The sequence below is a fragment of the Papaver somniferum genome, chromosome 1 (genome assembly GCF_003573695.1).
Source record: "Papaver somniferum cultivar HN1 chromosome 1, ASM357369v1, whole genome shotgun sequence".
Lineage (NCBI taxonomy): Eukaryota > Viridiplantae > Streptophyta > Magnoliopsida > Ranunculales > Papaveraceae > Papaver > Papaver somniferum.
Window position 1 is genome coordinate 200,782,943 of NC_039358.1, and position 20,593 is coordinate 200,803,535.

The window sequence follows — 20,593 nt, forward strand, 5'->3', positions numbered from 1 at the left end:
AAGACCCATCACATCAAAAAAAGATAATTGGTTACCTGTTGGCAGTTGAAAGAATACTTGTACTACTCTGGCACTTTTAAGTTTGATAGTAATATTGTGAATGTGGTTTGTGAGATTAGGATACCTTTAAGTGGTGGGAATAGATTTGATTTGGAAACTAGCTAAGAATGAAATCTTTTCTGTTAAGAGTGCTTATAAAGTTGTTGATGTTGCAAGAAATATCCTAGTTAGCAATCCCGAATACGACATACGTACGTAACGGCAAACTTACGAGTACTATATGGATGTACAAAACTCAAATTCGGTCAAAAATCCGGTCAACATTTCGTGATTTGGGAGTAATAGGGAACGTCATAAGTACATATATGATTCTTTTTTGAGATACTAACTCGACACACAAAATTCGGCTATGTTATATTATATAAAAATAGCTTTTACACCCAACAATAGAAACAAAATATGATAAAATTGTTATATATATGTAATATATGGAAATAGATGACCAACCAGGGCATAACCCAACGGTTGGAGTGTAGTAACCGAGAGATCCTGGGTTCGATATTCTCCCACTCCCTAAATTTTAAAATTTTAAAATTGTTACACAAATCATTACCAGTTTCACCACCACGTGTCCGTATCATACAGGCGAATAATTCGCAATTACGAATAATTCGGGAAGTTCATAATAAACGCATACCATATTCGGTGTTGCAACAGTTCGCGAAATGGACGCGTATTAATGCGTGTGTTATCCGATGAATTACTAAGTAGGGAAAATTCCCATACCTCTTTCGATGGTCCTCATAATTTTCTCTGGCTTCAATTATGGAAACCATCTCTACCTCCTAAATTTATGTATTTCGTGTGGAATGCGTACATGAATGCCTCCTAGTTAGAGACAGGAAGGATTGCTAGACATATTATAAATGTTTATCCTAAGTGCCCTTTATGTGCTAGCGATGTAAAAACTGCAGACCATTTATTCTTGGAATATGATGTGGCTAAACAAGTTTGGAATGCTAAGATTATCCTAATAGCAGAATTGCAACTGGTATGAGTCTGCTAGATTGGAATACCAGTTGGTTTAGTAATGGTACATGTAGTAATATGGCTATTAATCAGACTGTGTTGATAACAATTACTCATATTTTGTGGCAGATATGAAAAACAAAAAGCGCAATAGTTTTTGACAATGTACAATTATAGGTTAATAAAATTGTGCAAGCAGTCTGTTCATGATTGGAATGTGAATATTGCTAGAATCATTTCAAGAAGAGGACAAGTTGTTCAGTGGAAGACTGACCCCATTAGAGGGCTACAATAAAGTTAACGTTGATGCTTCCTTTTGTAAAGATACCAAATGTATAGGAGGTACACTAATTATGATTAATGATGCAAGTATCTTTAAAAGAGCCCGAGGTTTTCCAGCAGTACCAGAGGATGTGAAACAGGTTGAAACATTGGAAGCACTTGAAGCAACACAATGGGCAGAGAGGAAGAATATTACTAATGTGCACATTGAAGGAAATTGCATCAATGTTATTAATGCTTTGAATGAAAGTGTAAGAGATGTTAAATGGAAGAACTATCTAATTATTAGGGATTGTATCGAGTGTCTTTAAGTGTTTTAATAAATGGGTATTAACATATGTACCCAGAGAAACCAACTGCACAACAAATGTATTAGCTAAAAATGCAATTAGTATGTCATCAAGTATTTGTTGGGAAAATGAAGCCCCTCTATGACTAGGTATTGTATTGAGTGTCTTAAGTATTTTCATAAATGAATAATCACACATGTACCGAGAAAAACGAACTGCGCAACATATTTATTAGCTAAATATGTAATAAGTATGGCATCAAGTACTTGTTGGAAAACGAACCCCTTGATGGCTAGACTTTCTTATTAAAAAGAAAATTTTTTAGCTTTCTTATTATACAAAAGATATAGTAACAAAAACCTAAAAGAGTAATATGAATCGTTCGAACATAATATTCACGTAAAAAAAAGTAAAACAATATGAAAAAAAGATACCCATGTATTGATAACACCAGAAAATTTGTATGCAAACTTTATAATTCAACAATCATTTGCCCGAAACTTGAACAATAGCAAAAATTTACCGAGAATAACGATCTCAATGAAAATTTTAGGGATGTTTGAGCTTCTGGGAGCAATTAGTAAATTTTTGAAACATTACGAACCTCGCTCCACATATATTATCCATATTAGTTAGATTTCCATACAATATTGATACTCCAACAATCTTCTCGATTCACTTTTGTGCGTTCATTCCGAAAAAGTTGTTCAGTAAAATAATTAAAGAATGATTTTGTTATCATACGTTCAAATGGCCCTCGTTACAAAATTACAGGAAATTATTATATCTTCGACAAAATTGAAATGTCATGTGAACATTGGTTAGAGACTGTTCGGGAATGGCTGGCTCAAGATTATAAAACATTTGGCCCAAAAGGAAACCTAAGCTCAAATTTTAGTTTTTCCTCTTCTTTTTATATGCAAATGAAAGCTGGTATTTACTCCTTTGTTTCCTTCTTCTGTTCTTCCAAAAACTCTAGAGCGCAGCAGTTGAAACCCTAAGCGAAGGAGGAGGATTCTGGAGGCAAAACTCGAGCAATGATGAAGGTTTGTTTGCTAAACCCTCATTTTAATTACGTATTCTTATTTTTTTCATATTTCTTTATTGCTAGTCTATTTTTATTTGTGTTGTTTGTTTTTCAGTTCAATATCGCCAATCCAACAATGGGATGTCATAAAAAACTCGAAATAGACGATGATCAAAAGCTGTAAGTTCAATAACTCTATTGTTTATTTTTCTAATCTTAATTTTCTTTATTATATTTCCTTGATCTCGTTTTATTTTTTGTTTCATTTTATAATACTTAGTTGAATCCTTTTGGTTTTATCTAGCTGATACTTTTGTGGAATCCTGTGTTCGGATTTTGGTTAGGGTTTCTCTTTGGTTAGGGTACCAAAGCTGTTTCTACGTTTATTAGTTCTTAATCGTTGTTTCTGGTTTTCTAGGTTTCAGAAATTAGGGGTTTCTTCTGTTCTAGTGGTTTCAGTCTAATTTTTGAAGATCTTAGATTCAGGATTCATATGTGTAACTAAATTTGTGCCAATAAAACCAGTAGAATGTGTTCAATTGTAAGTAGATATTGTCAATGAAATCAGTTGTCTAATTTCTGGAAATGAATCAATTGGAACCCGTTTATGAAATGTGATGATTTACCTAAATTACCTTTAGTATATTGATCATGATTTTTCTTGTATTTATAATTTTTTCGTGTATTTTTTGTTCATCTAAATTGACACCAGTTGCTCTGTTCAAATTCTGAATATGCTTATTGAAATTAACTGCATTTGGTTTTCTCATGTGCTAATGGTTATGTTAAATGTTTGAAATTGTTATATTGTCTTTGCTTATGCTTAATGTCATTTGATTGTTTGTGGGCGTGCCTTATATGATAAGAGGATTTCACAAGAAGTCAGTGGAGATGCTCTTGGCGAGGTATGCTCTGGGCGTTCCTTCATTTGTTTGTAGCATAATGAAGTATGCATTTAAACATTAGTTTCCTAATGTTTTTCTTAATTTTTATTTTTCCCCAACAGGAATTCAAAGGGTATGTATTCAATATTATGGGAGGCTACGAAAAACAGGGGTTTCCCATGAAACGGGGAGTGTTGACTCCTGGTCGTGTTCGGTTTTTTCTTCACAGAGGTACAGGGGATGTGAGATCGTCAGGACTTATAGTTTTGACAACTAAACTTGACAAAAAACTTGAGATAGCAACGCTTGCGAGTTTGATTGAGCAGTGCTCTAACAAGGTTGTTCTTGGATATTGATTTTTGAGATCGTCCAAGAGTTCTTGTATACAATTAGGTTCACGGATATTTGATCTAAACTACTGCTTGTACAAGAAAGATAAACCATATATACATATATTTTTCTAGGATCATTAATTAAGTCTACTTGTTTTTGTATTAGGTTTTGTCTTATGGACCCAAACGAAAAAGTTGGTGGTGTACTTGGTACCCCTGCGTTTTCAATTGGTATTAGAGTAGGCAAATAGTATGAAGTCCTAAGTCTGTGTCTGTAGCGATCTGACCTAAAGGCATATTGTCAAATATGAAACACACATGATTTGATTTTTGTTGAAAGTTTGATCATAACGCCCGAGGGAACTGTCGCATCTAATTCAATATTTAAACATCCATATGAAATCACCTCACATGAATATAGTAGATAAGTTTCTCTTATTAATAATGTAAAATTACCTAGGAAAACAGTTGGATAAGCTTTCTGATGAAGGTGATTCAGATATTGATAGAAATGTAGATGATGAAATATTCGAGTATATAAAGATGTTGAAACCTTTGGCAAAGACAAAGTTGACGACTTCTTGTCTCACACCTTTTCTAACTACTTTCTGTCGAGAAACAAGAAATTGAGAACGATTTACGAAGGTCTTTATGGTTGGAATCACCACAACGAATCGATCCTCAAAGATCATGAAGAAGACCTAAGTAGAAAGTCACTTGAATGTGATAATCTTCGCCTATATTTCTTTTTATTGAAAAATTTCCAGATTTTGAAGCAGAGAATAACTCTCAACAAGTTAGTTTTGAAGACAGGGAAAGTGCTTGTCCCGCTTGAGAAAAATTCCTTGAGGCTGATCTAGCTGTTGCTCTTGATAAAATCAAGATGTTGGAAGAGGACTTGAAAAAGTTCAATACTATCTCGTACAAGTTAACCACTAGGAGCAAGTAAAAATCATCGTGATACACAAGGATTTGGCTATAAGGGAATATATGATCCAACTACTAGTAAAGAGGTAAATTTTGTCAATGCTAATGATTCTTCTTAACCAAAGGCTTCCACTGAAGTCAAAAGTGAAAATCCTTAAGACAACACACACGCCTCCGGGTAAGAACATTCTTTATGTTTGCTATTATTGCAGAAATAAAGATCAGTTGCAAAGGGGATGTTATTTTCGCATAAGGAATGAGAAACTTTACGACGTTCTTGTTTGGGCATCACAAGAAGTGATCAAACTTATATCATATGTTAAGGCTAATCCCCTTGACAGGTTGTAACGGTCCAACCTTTAGGAAAAGGAATCCGTGCTGTGATAAACTTATATTTATCTATAAATACCAAATCCTTCTCACAATCGTCGTCATTATGAAAAGGATAACTTTGTAAAGACGAAGACTAGATCTGATGTCCCTAATTGGAAAAAGACTAACTTGCAAAAGAATAGTCAATCCAATTCTCCTCCGAGAAATCGTGAAGAGAATAATGAAAAAACAAAGTTATGATTGTTCCTAAATGCACTTAGATGTGGGTCCCAAAGAATATCAATGGTGTAATGAGTGTCGTCGAGAAGAGTGATCTCCTGGAAATTTCCATGACAATACTCACCTAAAAAATAAAAATGGGCTAATATTCAATAAGATGATTTGGGCTTATAAATCACAAAAACCCTAAGCCCGAAATATCACAATCTCCTCCAAATATAAAGAAAATGAGCAATTCTTTTTTCTGGTGTTTGAAGAATAAACCCTAGAGAGAAAGCAGCAGCTGCAGTTAGAAACCCTAGGAGGCACTGCCGATTGAGAAACATCATGAAGGTTGGTTCTTTTGATTGAATCGTTCTCATTACTACTACTTATGAATGATTTCTTCATTTCTTTCTTTCTTCTCCTAATATTTACATTTTCCTGTGTTTTTTTCTTCTTCTTTTGTGCAGTTCAACATCGCAAATCCAACAACCGGCTGCCAGAAAAAGCTGGAAATTGACGATGATCAAAAGCTGTAAGTTCTTTACTGTTTTCTCATTATAACGATTGTTTATTCAGTAGTTGCATTTGAATGTCTCCAATCTAGGGTTTGTTTTGTAAGATTATTAGATCGTTTCATTGTTTTCTTCTTCTTCATCTCAAGGAGGAAAATCCCCTGTTGATTTTGGTATTGGATTACCTTTTTGTAGTTGGATATGAGTATTAGGGTTTGGAATGACTAATCTGGGCTGTTTAGTGTGTAAGATTATTAGGTTTTGTTTTTGTTATCTTTTTCTTCATCTCCAGGAGGAAAAATCCCCAGTTGATTTTGGTATTTTTATGGGATTACGTTTTTCTAGTTGGTATGATAAAAATTTTCAAATTGTGAATATGCTGATTGAAGTTAACTGCATTTGGTTGTCTCATGTGCTAATGGTTATGTTACATGTTTGAAATTGTTATATTGTCTTTGCTTATGCTTAATGTCATTTGATTGTCGATTGTCTGTAGGCGTGCCTTCTATGATAAGAGGATTTCTCAGGAAGTCAGTGGAGATGCTCTTGGTGATGTATGTATTACTAATTTAATATTGCTGAACTGTTTTCCAGTTTGTATCTTAGTTTCCTAACGTTTTTCTTGATTTTATTTTTCCCCAACAGGAATTCAAAGGGTATGTTTTTAAGATCATGGGAGGGTGTGATAAACAGGGGTTCCCGATGAAACAGGGAGTCTTGACTCCTGGGCGTGTTCGGCTTTTGCTTCACAGAGGTACATGGAATGCGAAAATCTGTACCTCTTTTTGGATTTGCATTGTTTGAGTTTCGTTCATAATTTTGTAGTCTGTTCTGTATATGCGTAGGTTTTTTAATTTTGTGGTCTCTTTTTATGTTAGGAACTCCATGTTTCCGTGGTCACGGAAGGCGTAATGGCGAGAGGAGAAGGAAGTCTGTCCGTGGGTGTATTGTGAGCCAAGACCTCTCGGTTTTGAACTTGGTTATTGTTAAGAAGGGGGAGAAAGATCTTCCTGGTTTGACTGACACTGAAAAGCCAAGAATGAGGGGACCCAAGAGGGCTTCAAAGATCCGAAAATTGTTCAACTTGTCTAAGGACGATGATGTGACAAAGTATGTCAACACCTACCGTCGTACCTTCACCAACAAAAAAGGTATGTTACACTTCCCTTTGTCCTTACACTGTCATTTGCTAGTTGCGAAGTACCAGTTTTAGATTATTGATTGAAGTCTGAAAACTGCTTGTTCTTACACCTTCCCTCCTATGTTTATAGGCAAGCAGACAAGCAAGGCTCCAAAGGTTCAAAGGCTTGTGACTCCCCTTACTCTGCAAAGGAAGAGGGGACGCATTGCAGAGAAGAAGAAGAGGATTGCCAAAGCAAAATCAGAAGCGGCGGATTACCAAAAGCTTCTTGCCTCAAGATTGAAAGAACAGCGAGATCGTCGTTCTGAGAGCCTTGCAAAGAAAAGATCAAGACTTTCTGCTGCCACTAAGCCTGCAGCTTAGGTTTCACCATCATGTGTTGCATCCTGGTTTCTTTCTGCCTCTAGAATGATTTTGTTGTTCTTTAGTTTGTTACTTTAAGCTTTGAAGAACTTCATTGTATTTTGTGGAGCAGTAAAATTATAAGCTAGCTAGTGTTATATCTGGACAACTGAAAATTTTCCATTCCCCTGCGAAGTTTGACATGAATATATTTTGAATTAGTTATTTTGGAGCAGGTTATTTTGCCATTTAGTATGTTGGACTTGAGTAGAATATACGGAGGTGGTAGACTTTATTGAACATATGAATTAGCACGGCGAGATGGAGGAATAGGCTTTCAATCTACGAAATCAATTTACAGCTTAAACAATCCAAGATTAAACGAAAACCAAAAGCCTTCTCAGAACACTCGAACATCAATCTTTTTAACTCTCCGATGGAGCCCTCATTTGGGGCATACAGACAGCCATCCAATCTTTAGACTTATTATGCCATCCAGTCTTTTGATGGAACCCTCGTTTGGGGCATACAAGATAATTTTGGGGCATATAGACTTATTATACCATCCAATCTTTTGATGGAACCCTCGTTTGGGGCTTACAAGATAATTTTGGGGCATATAGACTTATTATGCAACATGCTAAGGGGTGTTCTAGTGATACTTAAGTTACTGTAATACCCTTCCATAGTTTAAATTACATTACTACCCTTCCATTTAATTAAATTCTAATCCTAAAACTTTCCTACTAATTAACCCATCCCCTAATTAACTATCCTCCCACTAATTTATCGTCACCCACTAATTAATCTTAAAACCTTTACTTACGAAAAAAAAAAGTTTTAAAAACCAAAAACCCTTCTCTCTCCCCCTTCTTCTCATCTTCTTCTCCGAAATTTTCTGAAAATTTCTTTATTCAATTAAGTTCTCGATTCAACACATACATGGCACCTCGTGTTAAGCGATGTCCTAGAAATACGGTGTCGAATCCTAGTGTTGCTTCTGTAGCATCTCAGTCTAGGGTTTTTGGAAAAGACTGAGATGAAGAGGATAGTGGATTGATTGGTGTTGGAGAGCGAGAAATAGACCCCGATTCTATAAAATTGGACATAGAAAGGTATTTACCACAAACCCATTGCTTGGTTTTTCGTATTTAGTTGATTTATGACATGTAATCGAAGATTCTTCTAGGGGAACAATGGAAGTGACTCCTTTTAATTCAAAAACTCCCAAACCTCGAGGTGTTGGCACTAAGAACTTGCATGCAGGGAAAATGGGAATTAACACGACTTGCTCTTTGCCTGTACAAAAAGAGGGTGACAGTGATGAAGATAAGGATGATGGTGATGAAGAGGAAGAACCACAACAAGAAACCCAACAAAAACAAGAGAAGGGGAAAAAGAAAGCTGATACATCAAGGCAGACAGGTAAGCACATTCCTAGTGATGATTATGTTATACGTGAACGCGGGGATGGTTTTCCCCATGGTCTTCCGGAAGATAGTGGAAGAGTGTTGATTGTCTACAAGGAGTCATGGGCGAAGAGAATCTATGAGACTCCAGATCGCAGAGGTGCAGTACGCGTACTTAGACACCAGAGTGCCGCATATTGGGATATTTTCAAAGAGGCTCCTGAGGTGGTGGCTTTAATACATGGTTCTGGTTTATGGCCTGCTATTTTCTATGCACAAGAGGAATTTGATGTTGTTACAAACTCATCATTTTGTGAGAGTTTTTGTCCGGAGACTTACACATTTCACCTCCCCTTTGGCGAGATGTCAATTACTCCCGATGATACACAGAAGATTAGTGGTCTTAGAATGAAGGGGGAAAATGTGAGCTCAGCGGTTTATGAAATGATCTGGGATGAGTTGTATTTACGTGCTGAGGAAACTCTAGGTTGGCCAAAAGACAAGACAGAATTGGAGTTTGCCTGCGCTGCTAAAGAGGTGAAGTTTGTGGATTCTAGCACAAAGAAGTTGAAGAAAATCAAGTTCACCGCTTTGAAAAAGTATTTTGGAGACACGAAAGAGAAAATTTCAAAGGGAAAGATGGTTATGGACGAGGTCACAGCTAGGCGCACTGCTACTGCGTATTTGTTGTATACTTTAGGAAGTGTTATATTTCCCGATAAAAGTGGGAACAAGGTTAATGCTCAATACCTTCAATTGTTAAGGGATTTGAAAAGCTGCCACAAGTATTCTTGGGGAACCGCGGCCCTTTCTTTCCTATTCGAGCTACTTGGAACTGCCTCTAGGTTAACAAGTACAAATATTGGAGGTTATTTCACCATGCTTCAGGTAAGTTTACACACTTTAGTTCAATTTTCATGACTAAACTTGGCTCAATATTAGGTTTTAGTTTTACGCCAAACTTAGTTTTATTAGGGTTCGACTTTTACGAATTTAATTGTTTAAGCCGAACCTAAGCATCATAGCACCATATTTGATAAACTTATCTGGTTCGGCTTGTTATTGTGTTTTCCATATAAGCCGAACTTTCTACTATTTCCCAAAGTTGCCATCCTCAATGATCTGATTGATTCTAATAAAAGAGTTTTGGTTTTTTTCCTTCATATTGTTGATGTAGGTATGGATATATGACCGTTTCCCGGAATTGAAATTTGCCAAGGAAGATGACAAGTGGGTAGATACATTCCTTACCTCGGGAAAATGGATTTTCAAGGAAAATAATAAGAGGAATAAAAAGGAAATCTTGATAGATTTGAGAGAAAAGTTGGACTTTTTGACTGTTGAACTGGTTGTATTTCAACCATACAAAAAGGATGAAGAAGATGATGAAGTTGTTGAGGATGAAGATATGCCATTGGGGATGTACTACGGGCCGTTGTTTTATCCCGACGACTTTACATTGTTTGGTCCCCGTCGAGTACTCCGTCAATATGGATTTATCCAAACGATTTCGGTGCTAGAGGAATCAAAGTTCAAGTTGTTGCCCAAGGGTTCTAAGGGAACTAAGAGTACGAAAAGTTCATGGAATGCCGAATATGATCCCGATCCTACCACTGATTGTTGGGATAAATGGGAAGAGAACAAATTAAGTTGGATAACTTAGAAGAGTTGCGTGACGATCCTTGTGAAGTTGACCCGGCTTATATAGATTGGTATAACCAAATTTCACATCCCTTAATCATTAATTGGGAAAGTCAAGCTTTGGTAGATGCTAAGAGGGGAAAGCAAAAACAAAAGGAAGTGGAGCCGAAGACGAGGAAGAACTCAAAGGGCATTGTTGAAGATGTTGCAAAGGCTTACCAAACTATGATATATTGAGTGCATTCTTTTAAAGTTGTTTTTAATATTTTTGTATATTGTTGCTTATACTTTGTTGTAACTAAATTTGATTAGGTGACCGGTGGTAAAGACGTGTTAAAGAGGATGAAGAAGAATATTGATTGCAATGCAGAGATGTCAGTGGAAGAGCAAGAATATCTTTACAACCGTTGGGATGGAGTAATCAACAAAGATGAATGTGAGAGTGGAAGTGGTGGTAAAAAAGGTCATGGTGGTGGAAAACGCGGTCGTGCTCAATGAATAAATATGTTAAAATGGAAGTACACTAGGTTTTTACTGTTTGGTTTTTAAGTAATATTTGAATTTAACACAATGTTATTTACTTGAAGAAAACAATGTTATTTGTTTGGTTTTCGGTACAATGTTACGATGTTTAAGTACAATGTTATGTTTTTATGTTTAACTGAAATGTTATGCTTTGAGTACAATGTGATATCTAAGTTACAGTAATAGGTTCGGCTTATGAGTACGTAATACGTATGAGCCGAACCTATTGCTGACATACCTTAATAGTCCAAGTAAAAAGATCGACTTATAAGTGTTTAATACGTCTCCGCCGAACTAATTTGGTGACATTCAATAGTTCTCTTAGTAATAAGTTCGGCATAAATTTCCAATTTAGTATCCAGCCGAACCAAATTGCTGGCACTTGATATTCTCAAGGAAACATGTTCGGTTTATGTTTCAAATTTTTTTAGAGCCGAACTATTTGGAAAGTATTAGAATATTCTAGAAACACGTAAATTACTAAACTGCCCTTAAGGTGATATAAAAGCAAAAAATTCTCTTTCGGATCAAAGCATAAGAAACACCAAAATACCTTTTCGATTCCTCTCCTCTTCTCCATCCGAAGCAAGTAGGGGAAAAACGGTTAAAATCATATTTCATCACGAAATTAATCGTCGATTCATAAAAATTTGATCGTCGATTCATAAAAATTTGATCGTCGATTAAACACAACTATAAAATGGCTCATGGAGAACAAAAAGCAATTGGTAGGCGGTCAAAATCTTCTTCTAATCCGTCAATTGAAGACCAACAACCTTCAGAAGGATTTCAAATTGAAATTGACAAAGAAGTTCAATCAAGTGAAGAAGAAACCCCAGAAATGAGGATTATAAGGTATTTTCTACAAAACCAACCATTTAATTTGTCGATAAATGCATTTTCGTGTATTGTTAGATTAGGTTTAATTAGAATAACCTAGGTTTTTTTTCGTAACACAGAAAACAGTTCGGCTCATAGAAGCCGAACTTTTATTGAAGAACAGTTCGGCGTAATTTGGTCATCGCCGATCTTTGAAATTGTTAGGTTCGGCTGTTTCATCTGTAATAAGTTTAATATGCACTTCGTTCTGTAAATTTGATTGTTTAGGATATGATGTGTATTCTGTAGGATTATACTTATTTATGTTTTTGTACTATGTATAGGAACCAAAAGGGTAAAAGAAAAAACTTGGAAGATCAACCAGATATGGAAGATCAACCTGAAGTGGAAGAACAACAACAACCAGAGAAGCAAGATGCTACACCTCATCTTGTTGGGTTTCACATTCCTTATGATGATGATGTAATAGATGAACGAGAGGATGGTTTGCCACACGGTCTTCCAGCCGACGGAGGCAAAGTGTTGATTGGTTACAGAGAGTCTTGGGATAAGAGGATATATGAGACTCCTGACCATTGTCGTGCGGTCTGAGTTTTGAGATATCAAAGGGATGCACATTGGGATTTGTTTAAAGAGGTTCCTGAGGTGATTGCTATAGTGCAAGCCTCTGGATTATGGCATGCCGTTAGATATGGTCATCAGGAATGTGATAGAGTGACGTCCTCCGCCTTTGCCGAGAGATTTGCTCCCGAGACTTACACATTTCATCTCCCCTTTGGCGAGATGACAATCACTCCTGAAGAAGCGAATAAGATTACGGGCCTTAGTGTCACCGACGAAAGCGTGGATGCAGCGTTTTATAATATGAGTTGGGATGAGTTGTATAAGTTGGCGGAAGAAACTCTAGTTTGGCCAAGATCAATAACCGAACTAGAGTTTTGTTGTTCTGTGAGAGATGTCACTTCTACCCATGATGATAAAGGTGCATCCAACAAGAAAAACAAGAAGTTCAAGTTGTTGAGGTTGAAAAACTTTTTTTCAGATACAACGGAGAGGGTTAAAGATGGAAAGTTGGTGATGACCGAGGAGTTAGTGAAGCAAACTGCAACAACATATATGTTGTACACTGTAACACCCCGAGTTCCGGACCAGGGTCAAAACCCATATGGAGATCCGAACTCGAAGCGTTACCGGTCGGAAAGAGACTAAAAAAATTTATTCATGTACGAAACATAATTAAATCTTTATATACATGAGATGATTCGTATGAATTTACTAAATATCTTTAACAACATTTCAGTTAAGATTTACATTTCAAGCAATACAATAAAACAATTCAATCATTAAGATACTCATTCCTAGCTTTTGCTCTGTCACTCTGATAAATCTACAAGGATGTCAATTGGGGTGAGATGACAGCTCAATAGAATGCACCCCTATTCTCTAAAGATGCGGAAACAAAATCATTTCATTAAGGAATAACAATACGATAACAAAATCATTTTATCAAGGATGTCAATCATTTAGTGCAACTTCAACGAATATATTCAACCAAAAACATTACCTCACAAATATTATTTTCAACAAATCATTCAATTCATTTGTTTAATCATGAATTCACAATAAAATATTGTTTCTAACAAATCATCTTAAGATTTCAAAACAAGACTTCACAATATTAATATTATATCAGCAAATCATCATTCAATCACGAGTTCATAATACCAATAATACTTTCAATAACTCATCCAATTACATTTCACACACGAATTCATAAGACTATCAATATTTTCTACAAATACTTCAAATTGTATTTCAGTGCTTGAGTTCATAAAGCCAATAAGGTTTCCACAAATCGTTCAACAGAGATTTCAACAAAGGATTCACAAATTAGTATTGTCACCAACAAACCATGAGTTTACAATACCAAAATAATTGTCAACAATTCATTCATCAATGATTTAATACATCTATTCACGTATTAATATACACAGAGAAAACATGAGTTCACTAATCATCCATTTGGGATTTAACACATCAATTCATAATTCATCCATTAAAGTTTCAACTCATGAGTTCATAAAACCAATTATGTTTCCAAAAAATCATTTAATATATATTTCAACACATCTCACCAAAAAATCTTGAGTTCACGGTACGAAAACCTTGGTTCGTACACCCACATATCGTTTATCGGCACAGACAGCCTCCACCGATGGTTAGGAACGAAAGTTCCTATGGGGATCATACCCATTTGCTCTAGGGGATCATTAACCGTTTCATTCACAATACGAAAACCTTGGTTCGTACACCACCTATCGTTTACCGGCACGGACAGCCGTCATCGATGGTCGGGAAACACAAGTTCCCATGGGGATCATTACCCATTTAACTCTCGGGGATCATTACCCGCCGTTATCATGAAACATGTTCTATATAACGGTAAAACATGAACTCATTTAATTTTATAAATCATTTTTACAAACAAAACAAGCAACCATGGCTTAACAACATGAATTTCTTTCAACCATTTAATCAAACACACTAACTGCAGACATTTTACATCATGTGTTTCAGGTGATAACATTTTTCGATCTACCTAAAACTTTTACTAAACATTGCTGACACCATAGTGTATAACATAATCAAATTTCACATCAAACTAACGGCTCAATCAAAATATATTGATTTTACAAACGCATCACAAAATCTGGGCAGATAACACCAGTTTACCATAATATTCACCATAAATTGATACAAGTCTCAAATTAAGAAAAACCAAAGTATAATGAAAGATAGTACATTTATCTATAACTTTTGTTAAGATTCCAAATTATTTTAATATCATTAAGACTATGTAAGTGCATCAAAACCACTGTAAAATGAAACTGTCCAAAATTTCAGAAACTATGATCCAAATTACAAGAAACATTCAACGGTTAATGTATGCTGGAAAGTTCTCAAAATTTAACAAGAGGCACCTAATCATGTTATCTATGAAGGGAAGAAGCACGATCATCAATACAACATATATATTTACTTAAATAATTTACAGAACCTAACAATATAAAGACATATGAAGCAAACACCAAAGATAAACACCAAAAGAGAAAGGGTCTAGCATTCTACCTCAATTGAGTTGATCCTCTACTGATTTTTCTAATTAATCTTCCTCCTCAAGAACCCTAACTCCATATCCTTTTCCTCTCTCTATAGCCTTTTCTTCTACGACCTCTAACTCTCTCTCCTAATTTTAATTATAATTATAAAACCTATATTAATATAGTATTAAAACTATCACTAATATACAAATTTATTATTTTATTTATCTTTTCATTTTACCTTAATTTTATCTATTTATTAAAATGACTCTATTTCCACCTATAACTTTCCTAGTTCAAGCAACCCACCTAGGATAAGGCCAAAGAACAACAACCTAAATAACAAGTTAGAGGGTATAACCCGACCCGAAACCGTAACTAAAATACAGGGTATTACATACACTCTTGGAAGATATATCTTTCCAAACCTCTCTGGGAACAAGGTGAGTGCCCCATATCTCCAATTTTTCAAGGATGTTCACTCCGTTAATAGTTATGCTTGGGGGATAACATCACTCGCCTACCTAAATTGGCGTGGTTTTTAGCTTAGGGTTAAAATTGTAAAACCTTACATCTGATGTGATGTCACTCTGTAAGGAAATGGAGCCATGAGTGTCCACCTCTTCACTGAGACATTTATTGATCAACTCAATATTTTCTTATGAAATTTACCCAGAATGGTGCATGTGGCAACAATCCCAAGTATTCTGTAAATTTTGGCATCTTGCCTACATTCGATTAATATAAGTTTCTTTGAATGCTTCCTGTGCTATGTTCCCCGGCTGAACCCTTAATGTTGATATGGCATGACAATTTTTGTTCACTCGCAGCAGAGTAGCACGAATTTCCAAGTATCAAGGATGAGGTCTATGCATAAGGTATTCAATCAGAAAGCATGCTACTCTCTGGAAATGAACTTAGAAGAACTCGATGCCAACACATAGAATTCAATCAATTATCCTGACTAATTTGCAAATGTTAGGGTTTTTGCGCCTTGCGCAGTATATCAGACCTTTCTTGTCGAAATTAAGCCTAGGCAAACTAGGTAATTAATCCGCCATGGATTAGCAGGTGCAAAATCTTCTCCAGAATCAGAAAATAAGGAGCCACAGGATAGGAGCAGCAGCAAAGGGAGGCGTGGCCATGCCTTAGGACAACCAGCGCCATTGGCCACGCCCCATCCTAAACCGGCCCCATCTCCCTCGACCAATCAGGTTGCTCTAAAGCCGCCACACTCACACCAGAAATGTATCCACGCCCATTCTTGATCGGCCCCTATCCTTCCTACCGACCAAATCAGGTCACTTTAAAATACGCCACGAGCACTAGAGGTGTGGCCGCGCTTTATGTTTGGCCGACCCCTTTTCTTGACCAATCAAGTCACTCTAAACTCGTCACCATACATTAAAGGCCAAACGCACCCTGTCGCGCCACCATACTAACTGGCAAGCCAAACGCACCTTGTCACAACAACACATTAATCGGCATGCCAACATGCCACTCTGCCACAATAACATGCCAACATGCCACTCTGCCGCAGTAACATGCCAATGTGCCACAAATGACGCCACTACCCACTAATCCACTTTCTGTTCGTGGCCAATGCCATAACAGACTCAAATTAGGATCCCCCAGTTTGTGACATGTTTGATGTCTCGAGTGTTTTCGTGGAAAACATGTAGCACTTTTCTACGTGTGGCAAGTCAAAGTCGAGGGACTTACCACAGGAGGGTCGCCTAAAACTTGCCACAAGTTTGTCAATTCGGTGGGGAACCTCGATGGTTGAGATCGCATCTCATGAAGGAGGGTAGTCGTTGATTATAGTTACCTTGTGTTGGCGCCTGTTAATGGCGCAGTGGTGTTTTGGTGTACGCCAGTGGAAATGTGGCACGAATGGCATGGCTCGTGCATGCCAGTGGAACGGTGGTGCAAGCGGCGCCAGGCGCAGCCATGGCCATTAGATTTAGGTGGCTGGTCGCCTAAAACTTGCCACAAGTCTGTCAGTTCGGTGGCGAACTTGGATGGCTGAGATTGTATTTCAGGAGAGAGGGTAGCTGTTGATTATGGCCACATTCTGTTGGCACTTGTTAATGGCATAACGACATAGCCACGGCGTGGTGGCATGTGCCTACGGCATGGTGGCATAGCCGATTCTGTGGCGTTGTGGCATGGCCTATGCTAGGATTTGTCTCCGTAGCCAAAGTTAGGGCTTGGCGGCATAGCCAAGGATAGGATTTCACGTCGTGGCCAAAGTTAGGGCTTGGCGGCATAGCCAAGGCTAGGATTGGTCGTCGTGGCCAAAGTTAGGGTTGGCGACATGGCGAAGACTAGAATTTGGCGTCGTGGCCAAAGTCAGGGCTTGACGGCATGGACAAAGCTAGGATTTGGTGCCGTGCGGCCAAGGCTAAAGTGGCTCGTGGCATGTTGTGGACTATGACCAAAAATTAGGGTTTCGGCTAATGCACTGAAGCAAAAGTCTTATTTCGATCTTGGAATCCTAAGTTGAGTCCGTTATGGCATTGGTCACGAACATAAATTGGATTAGTGGGTAGTGTCGTCATTTGTGGCACATTGGCATGTTACTGCGGCAGAGTGGCATGTTGGCATGTTACTGTGGTAGAGTGGCATGTTGGCATGCCGATTAATGTGTTGTTGTGGTAAGGTGCGTTTGGCTTGCCAGTTAGTATGGTGGCGCGGCAGGGTGTGTTTGGCCTTTAATGTATGGTGGCGAGTTTAGAGTGACTTGATTGGTCAAGAAAAGGGGTCGGCCAAACATAAAGCGCGACCACACCTCTAGTGCTCGTGGCGTATTTTAAAGTGACCTGATTTGGTCGGTAGGAAGGAGAGGGGCCGTCCAAGCATGGGCGTGGCTACACTTCTGGTGTGAGTGTGGCGGCTTTAGAGCAACCTGATTGGTCGAGGGAGATGGGGCCAGTTTAGGATGGGGCATGGCCAATGGCGCTGGTTGGCCTAAGGCATGGCCACGCCTCCCTTTGCTGCTACTCCTATCCTACGGCTCCTTATTTTCTGATTCTGGAGAAGATTTTGCACCTGGTAATCCATGACGGATTAATTACCTCGTTTGCCTAGGCTTAATTTCGACAAGAAAGGTATGATAAGGCGTGAAAACCCTAACATTTGCAAATTAGTCAGGATAATTGATTGAATTCTATGTGTTGACACAAAGTTCTTCTAAGTTCATTGCCAGAGAGCAGCATGCTTTCTGATTGAATACCTTATGCATAGACCTTATCCTTGATACTTGGAAATTCGTGTTACTCTGCTGCGAGTGAACACAAATTGTCATGCCATATCAACATTAAGGGTTCAGCTGGGGAACATAGCACATGAAGCATTCAAAGAAACTTATATTAATCGAATCTAGGCAAGGTGCCAAAATTTACAGAATACTTGGGATTGTTGCCACATGCACCATTCTGGGTAAATTTCATAAGAAAATATTGAGTTGATCAATAAATGTGTCAGTGAAGAGGTGGACACTCATGGATCCATTTCCTTACAGAGTGACATCACATCAGATGTAAGGTTTTACAATTTTAACCCTAAGTTAAACACCACGCCAATTTAGGTAGGCAAGTGATGCTGTCCCCCAAGCATAGCTATTAACGGAGTGAACATCCTTGAAAAATTGGAGATATGGGGCACTCACCTTGTTCCCAGAAAGGTTTGGAAAGATATCTCTTCCAAGAGTGTATGTAATACCCTGTATTTTAGTTACGGTTTCGGGTCGGGTTATGCCCTCTAACTTGTTATTTAGGTTGTTGTTCTTTGGCCTTAACCTAGGTGGGTTGCTTGAACTAGGAAAGCTATAGGTGGAAATAGAGTCATTTTAATAGATAGATAAAATTAAGGTAAAATGAAAAGATAAACAAAATAATAAATTTGTATATTAGTGATAGTTTTAATATTGTATTAATATAGGTTTTATAATTATAATTAAAATTAGGAGAGAGAGTTAGAGGTCAGATAAGAAAAGGCTATAGAGAGAGGAGAAGGATATGGAGCTAGGGTTCTTGAGGAGGAAGATTAATTATCAAAATCAGTAGAGGATCAACTCAATTGAGGTAGAATGCTAGACCCTTTCTCTTTTGGTGTTTATCTTTGGTGTTTGCTTCATATCTTTGTATTGTTAGGTTTCTGTAAATTATTTAAAGAAATATATATGTTTTATTGATGATCAGGCTTCTTCTTTTCATAGATAACATGCTTAGGTACCTCTTGTTAAATTTTGAGAATTTTCAGCATACATTAACCGTTGAATGTTTCTTGTAATTTGGATCATAGTTTCTGAAATTCTGAACAGTTTCATTTTACAGTGGTTTTGATGTTCTTAGATAGTCTTAATGATGTTAACATGATTTGGAGTCTTAACAAAAGTTGTAGATAAATGTATTATCTTTCATTATACTTTGGGTTTGCTTAATTTGAGACTTATATCAATTTATGGTGAATATTATGGTAAACTGGTGTTATCTGCCCAGATTTTGTGATGCGTTTGTAAAATCATTATCTTTTGATTGAGCCGTTAGTTTGATGTGAAATTTGGTTATGTTATACACTATGGTGTCAGGAATGTTTAGTAAAAGCTTTAGGTAGATCGGAAAATTTCATCACCTGAAACACATGATGTAAAATGTCTGCAGTTAGTGTGTTTGATTAAATGGTTGAAAGAAATTCATGTTGTTAAGCCATGGTTGCTTGTGTTGTTTGTAAAAATAATTTATAAAATTAAATGAGTTAATGTTTTACTGTTATATGGAATATGTTTCATGATAACTACGGGTAATGATCCCCAAGAGTTAAATGGGTAATGATCCCCATGGGAACTTGTGTTTCCCGACCATCGATGGCGGCTGTCCATGTCGGTAAACGATAGGTGGTGTGCGAACCAAGGTTTTCGTATTGTGAATGAAATGGGTAATGATCCCCGAGATAAAATGGTTATGATCCCCATAGGAACTTTCGTTCCTGACCATCGATGGAGGCTGTCTGTGCCGATAAACGATATGTGGGTGTACGAACCAAGGTTTCGTACCGTGAACTCAAGATTTTTTGGTGAGATGTGTTGAAATATATATTAAATGATTTGTTGCAAACATAATTGGTTTTATGAACTCATGAGTTGAAACTTTAATGGATGAATTATGAATTGATGTGTTAAATCCCAAATGGATGATTAGTGAACTCATGTTCTCTCTGTGTATATTAATACGTGAATAGATGTATTAAATCATTGATGAATGAATTGTTGACAATTATTTTGGTATTGTAAACCCATGGTTTGTTGGTGACAATACTAATTTGTGAATCATTTGTTGAAATCTCTATTGAACAATTTGTGGAAACCTTATTGGCTTTATGAACTCAAGCACTGAAATACGATTTGAAGTATTTGTAGAAAATATTGATAGTCTTATGAATTCGTGCGTGAAATGTAATTGGATGAGTTATTGAAAGTATTATTGGTATTATGAACTCGTGATTGAAGGATGATTTACTGATATAATATTAATATTGTGAAGTCTTGTTTTGAAATCTTAAGATGATTTGTTAGAAATAATATTTTATTGTGAATTCATGATTAAACAAATGAATTGGATGATTTGTTGAAAATAATATTTATGAGGTAATGTTGTTGGTTGAATATATTCGTTGAAGTTGCACTAAATGATTGACATCCTTGATAAAATGATTTTGTTATCATATTGTTATTCCTTGATGAAATGATTTTGTTTCCGCATCTTTAGAGAATA

The 20,593-nt window shown here is 36.8% G+C and overlaps 2 protein-coding genes across 2 annotated transcripts in view; both read left to right on the forward strand.

Moving 5' to 3' along the window:
* Positions 1 to 3,491: 3,491 nt before the first annotated feature.
* LOC113312063 (40S ribosomal protein S6-like) overlaps positions 3,492 to 20,593 on the forward strand; it is a 43,675-nt gene continuing 26,573 nt past the window's right edge. Inside the window, exon 1 of the mRNA XM_026560837.1 lies at positions 3,492 to 3,533. The gene's annotated coding sequence lies outside the window, so the exon portion shown is untranslated. The remainder of the gene's footprint in view (positions 3,534 to 20,593) is intronic.
* Positions 5,522 to 7,538, forward strand: LOC113312053 (40S ribosomal protein S6-like). Its single transcript, XM_026560824.1, has 6 exons — positions 5,522 to 5,656; positions 5,776 to 5,840; positions 6,317 to 6,374; positions 6,466 to 6,574; positions 6,699 to 6,971; positions 7,092 to 7,538. Exons 1-6 carry the CDS (start codon positions 5,651 to 5,653, stop codon positions 7,322 to 7,324), a joined length of 744 nt encoding a protein of 247 aa, XP_026416609.1. The 5' UTR covers positions 5,522 to 5,650; the 3' UTR covers positions 7,325 to 7,538.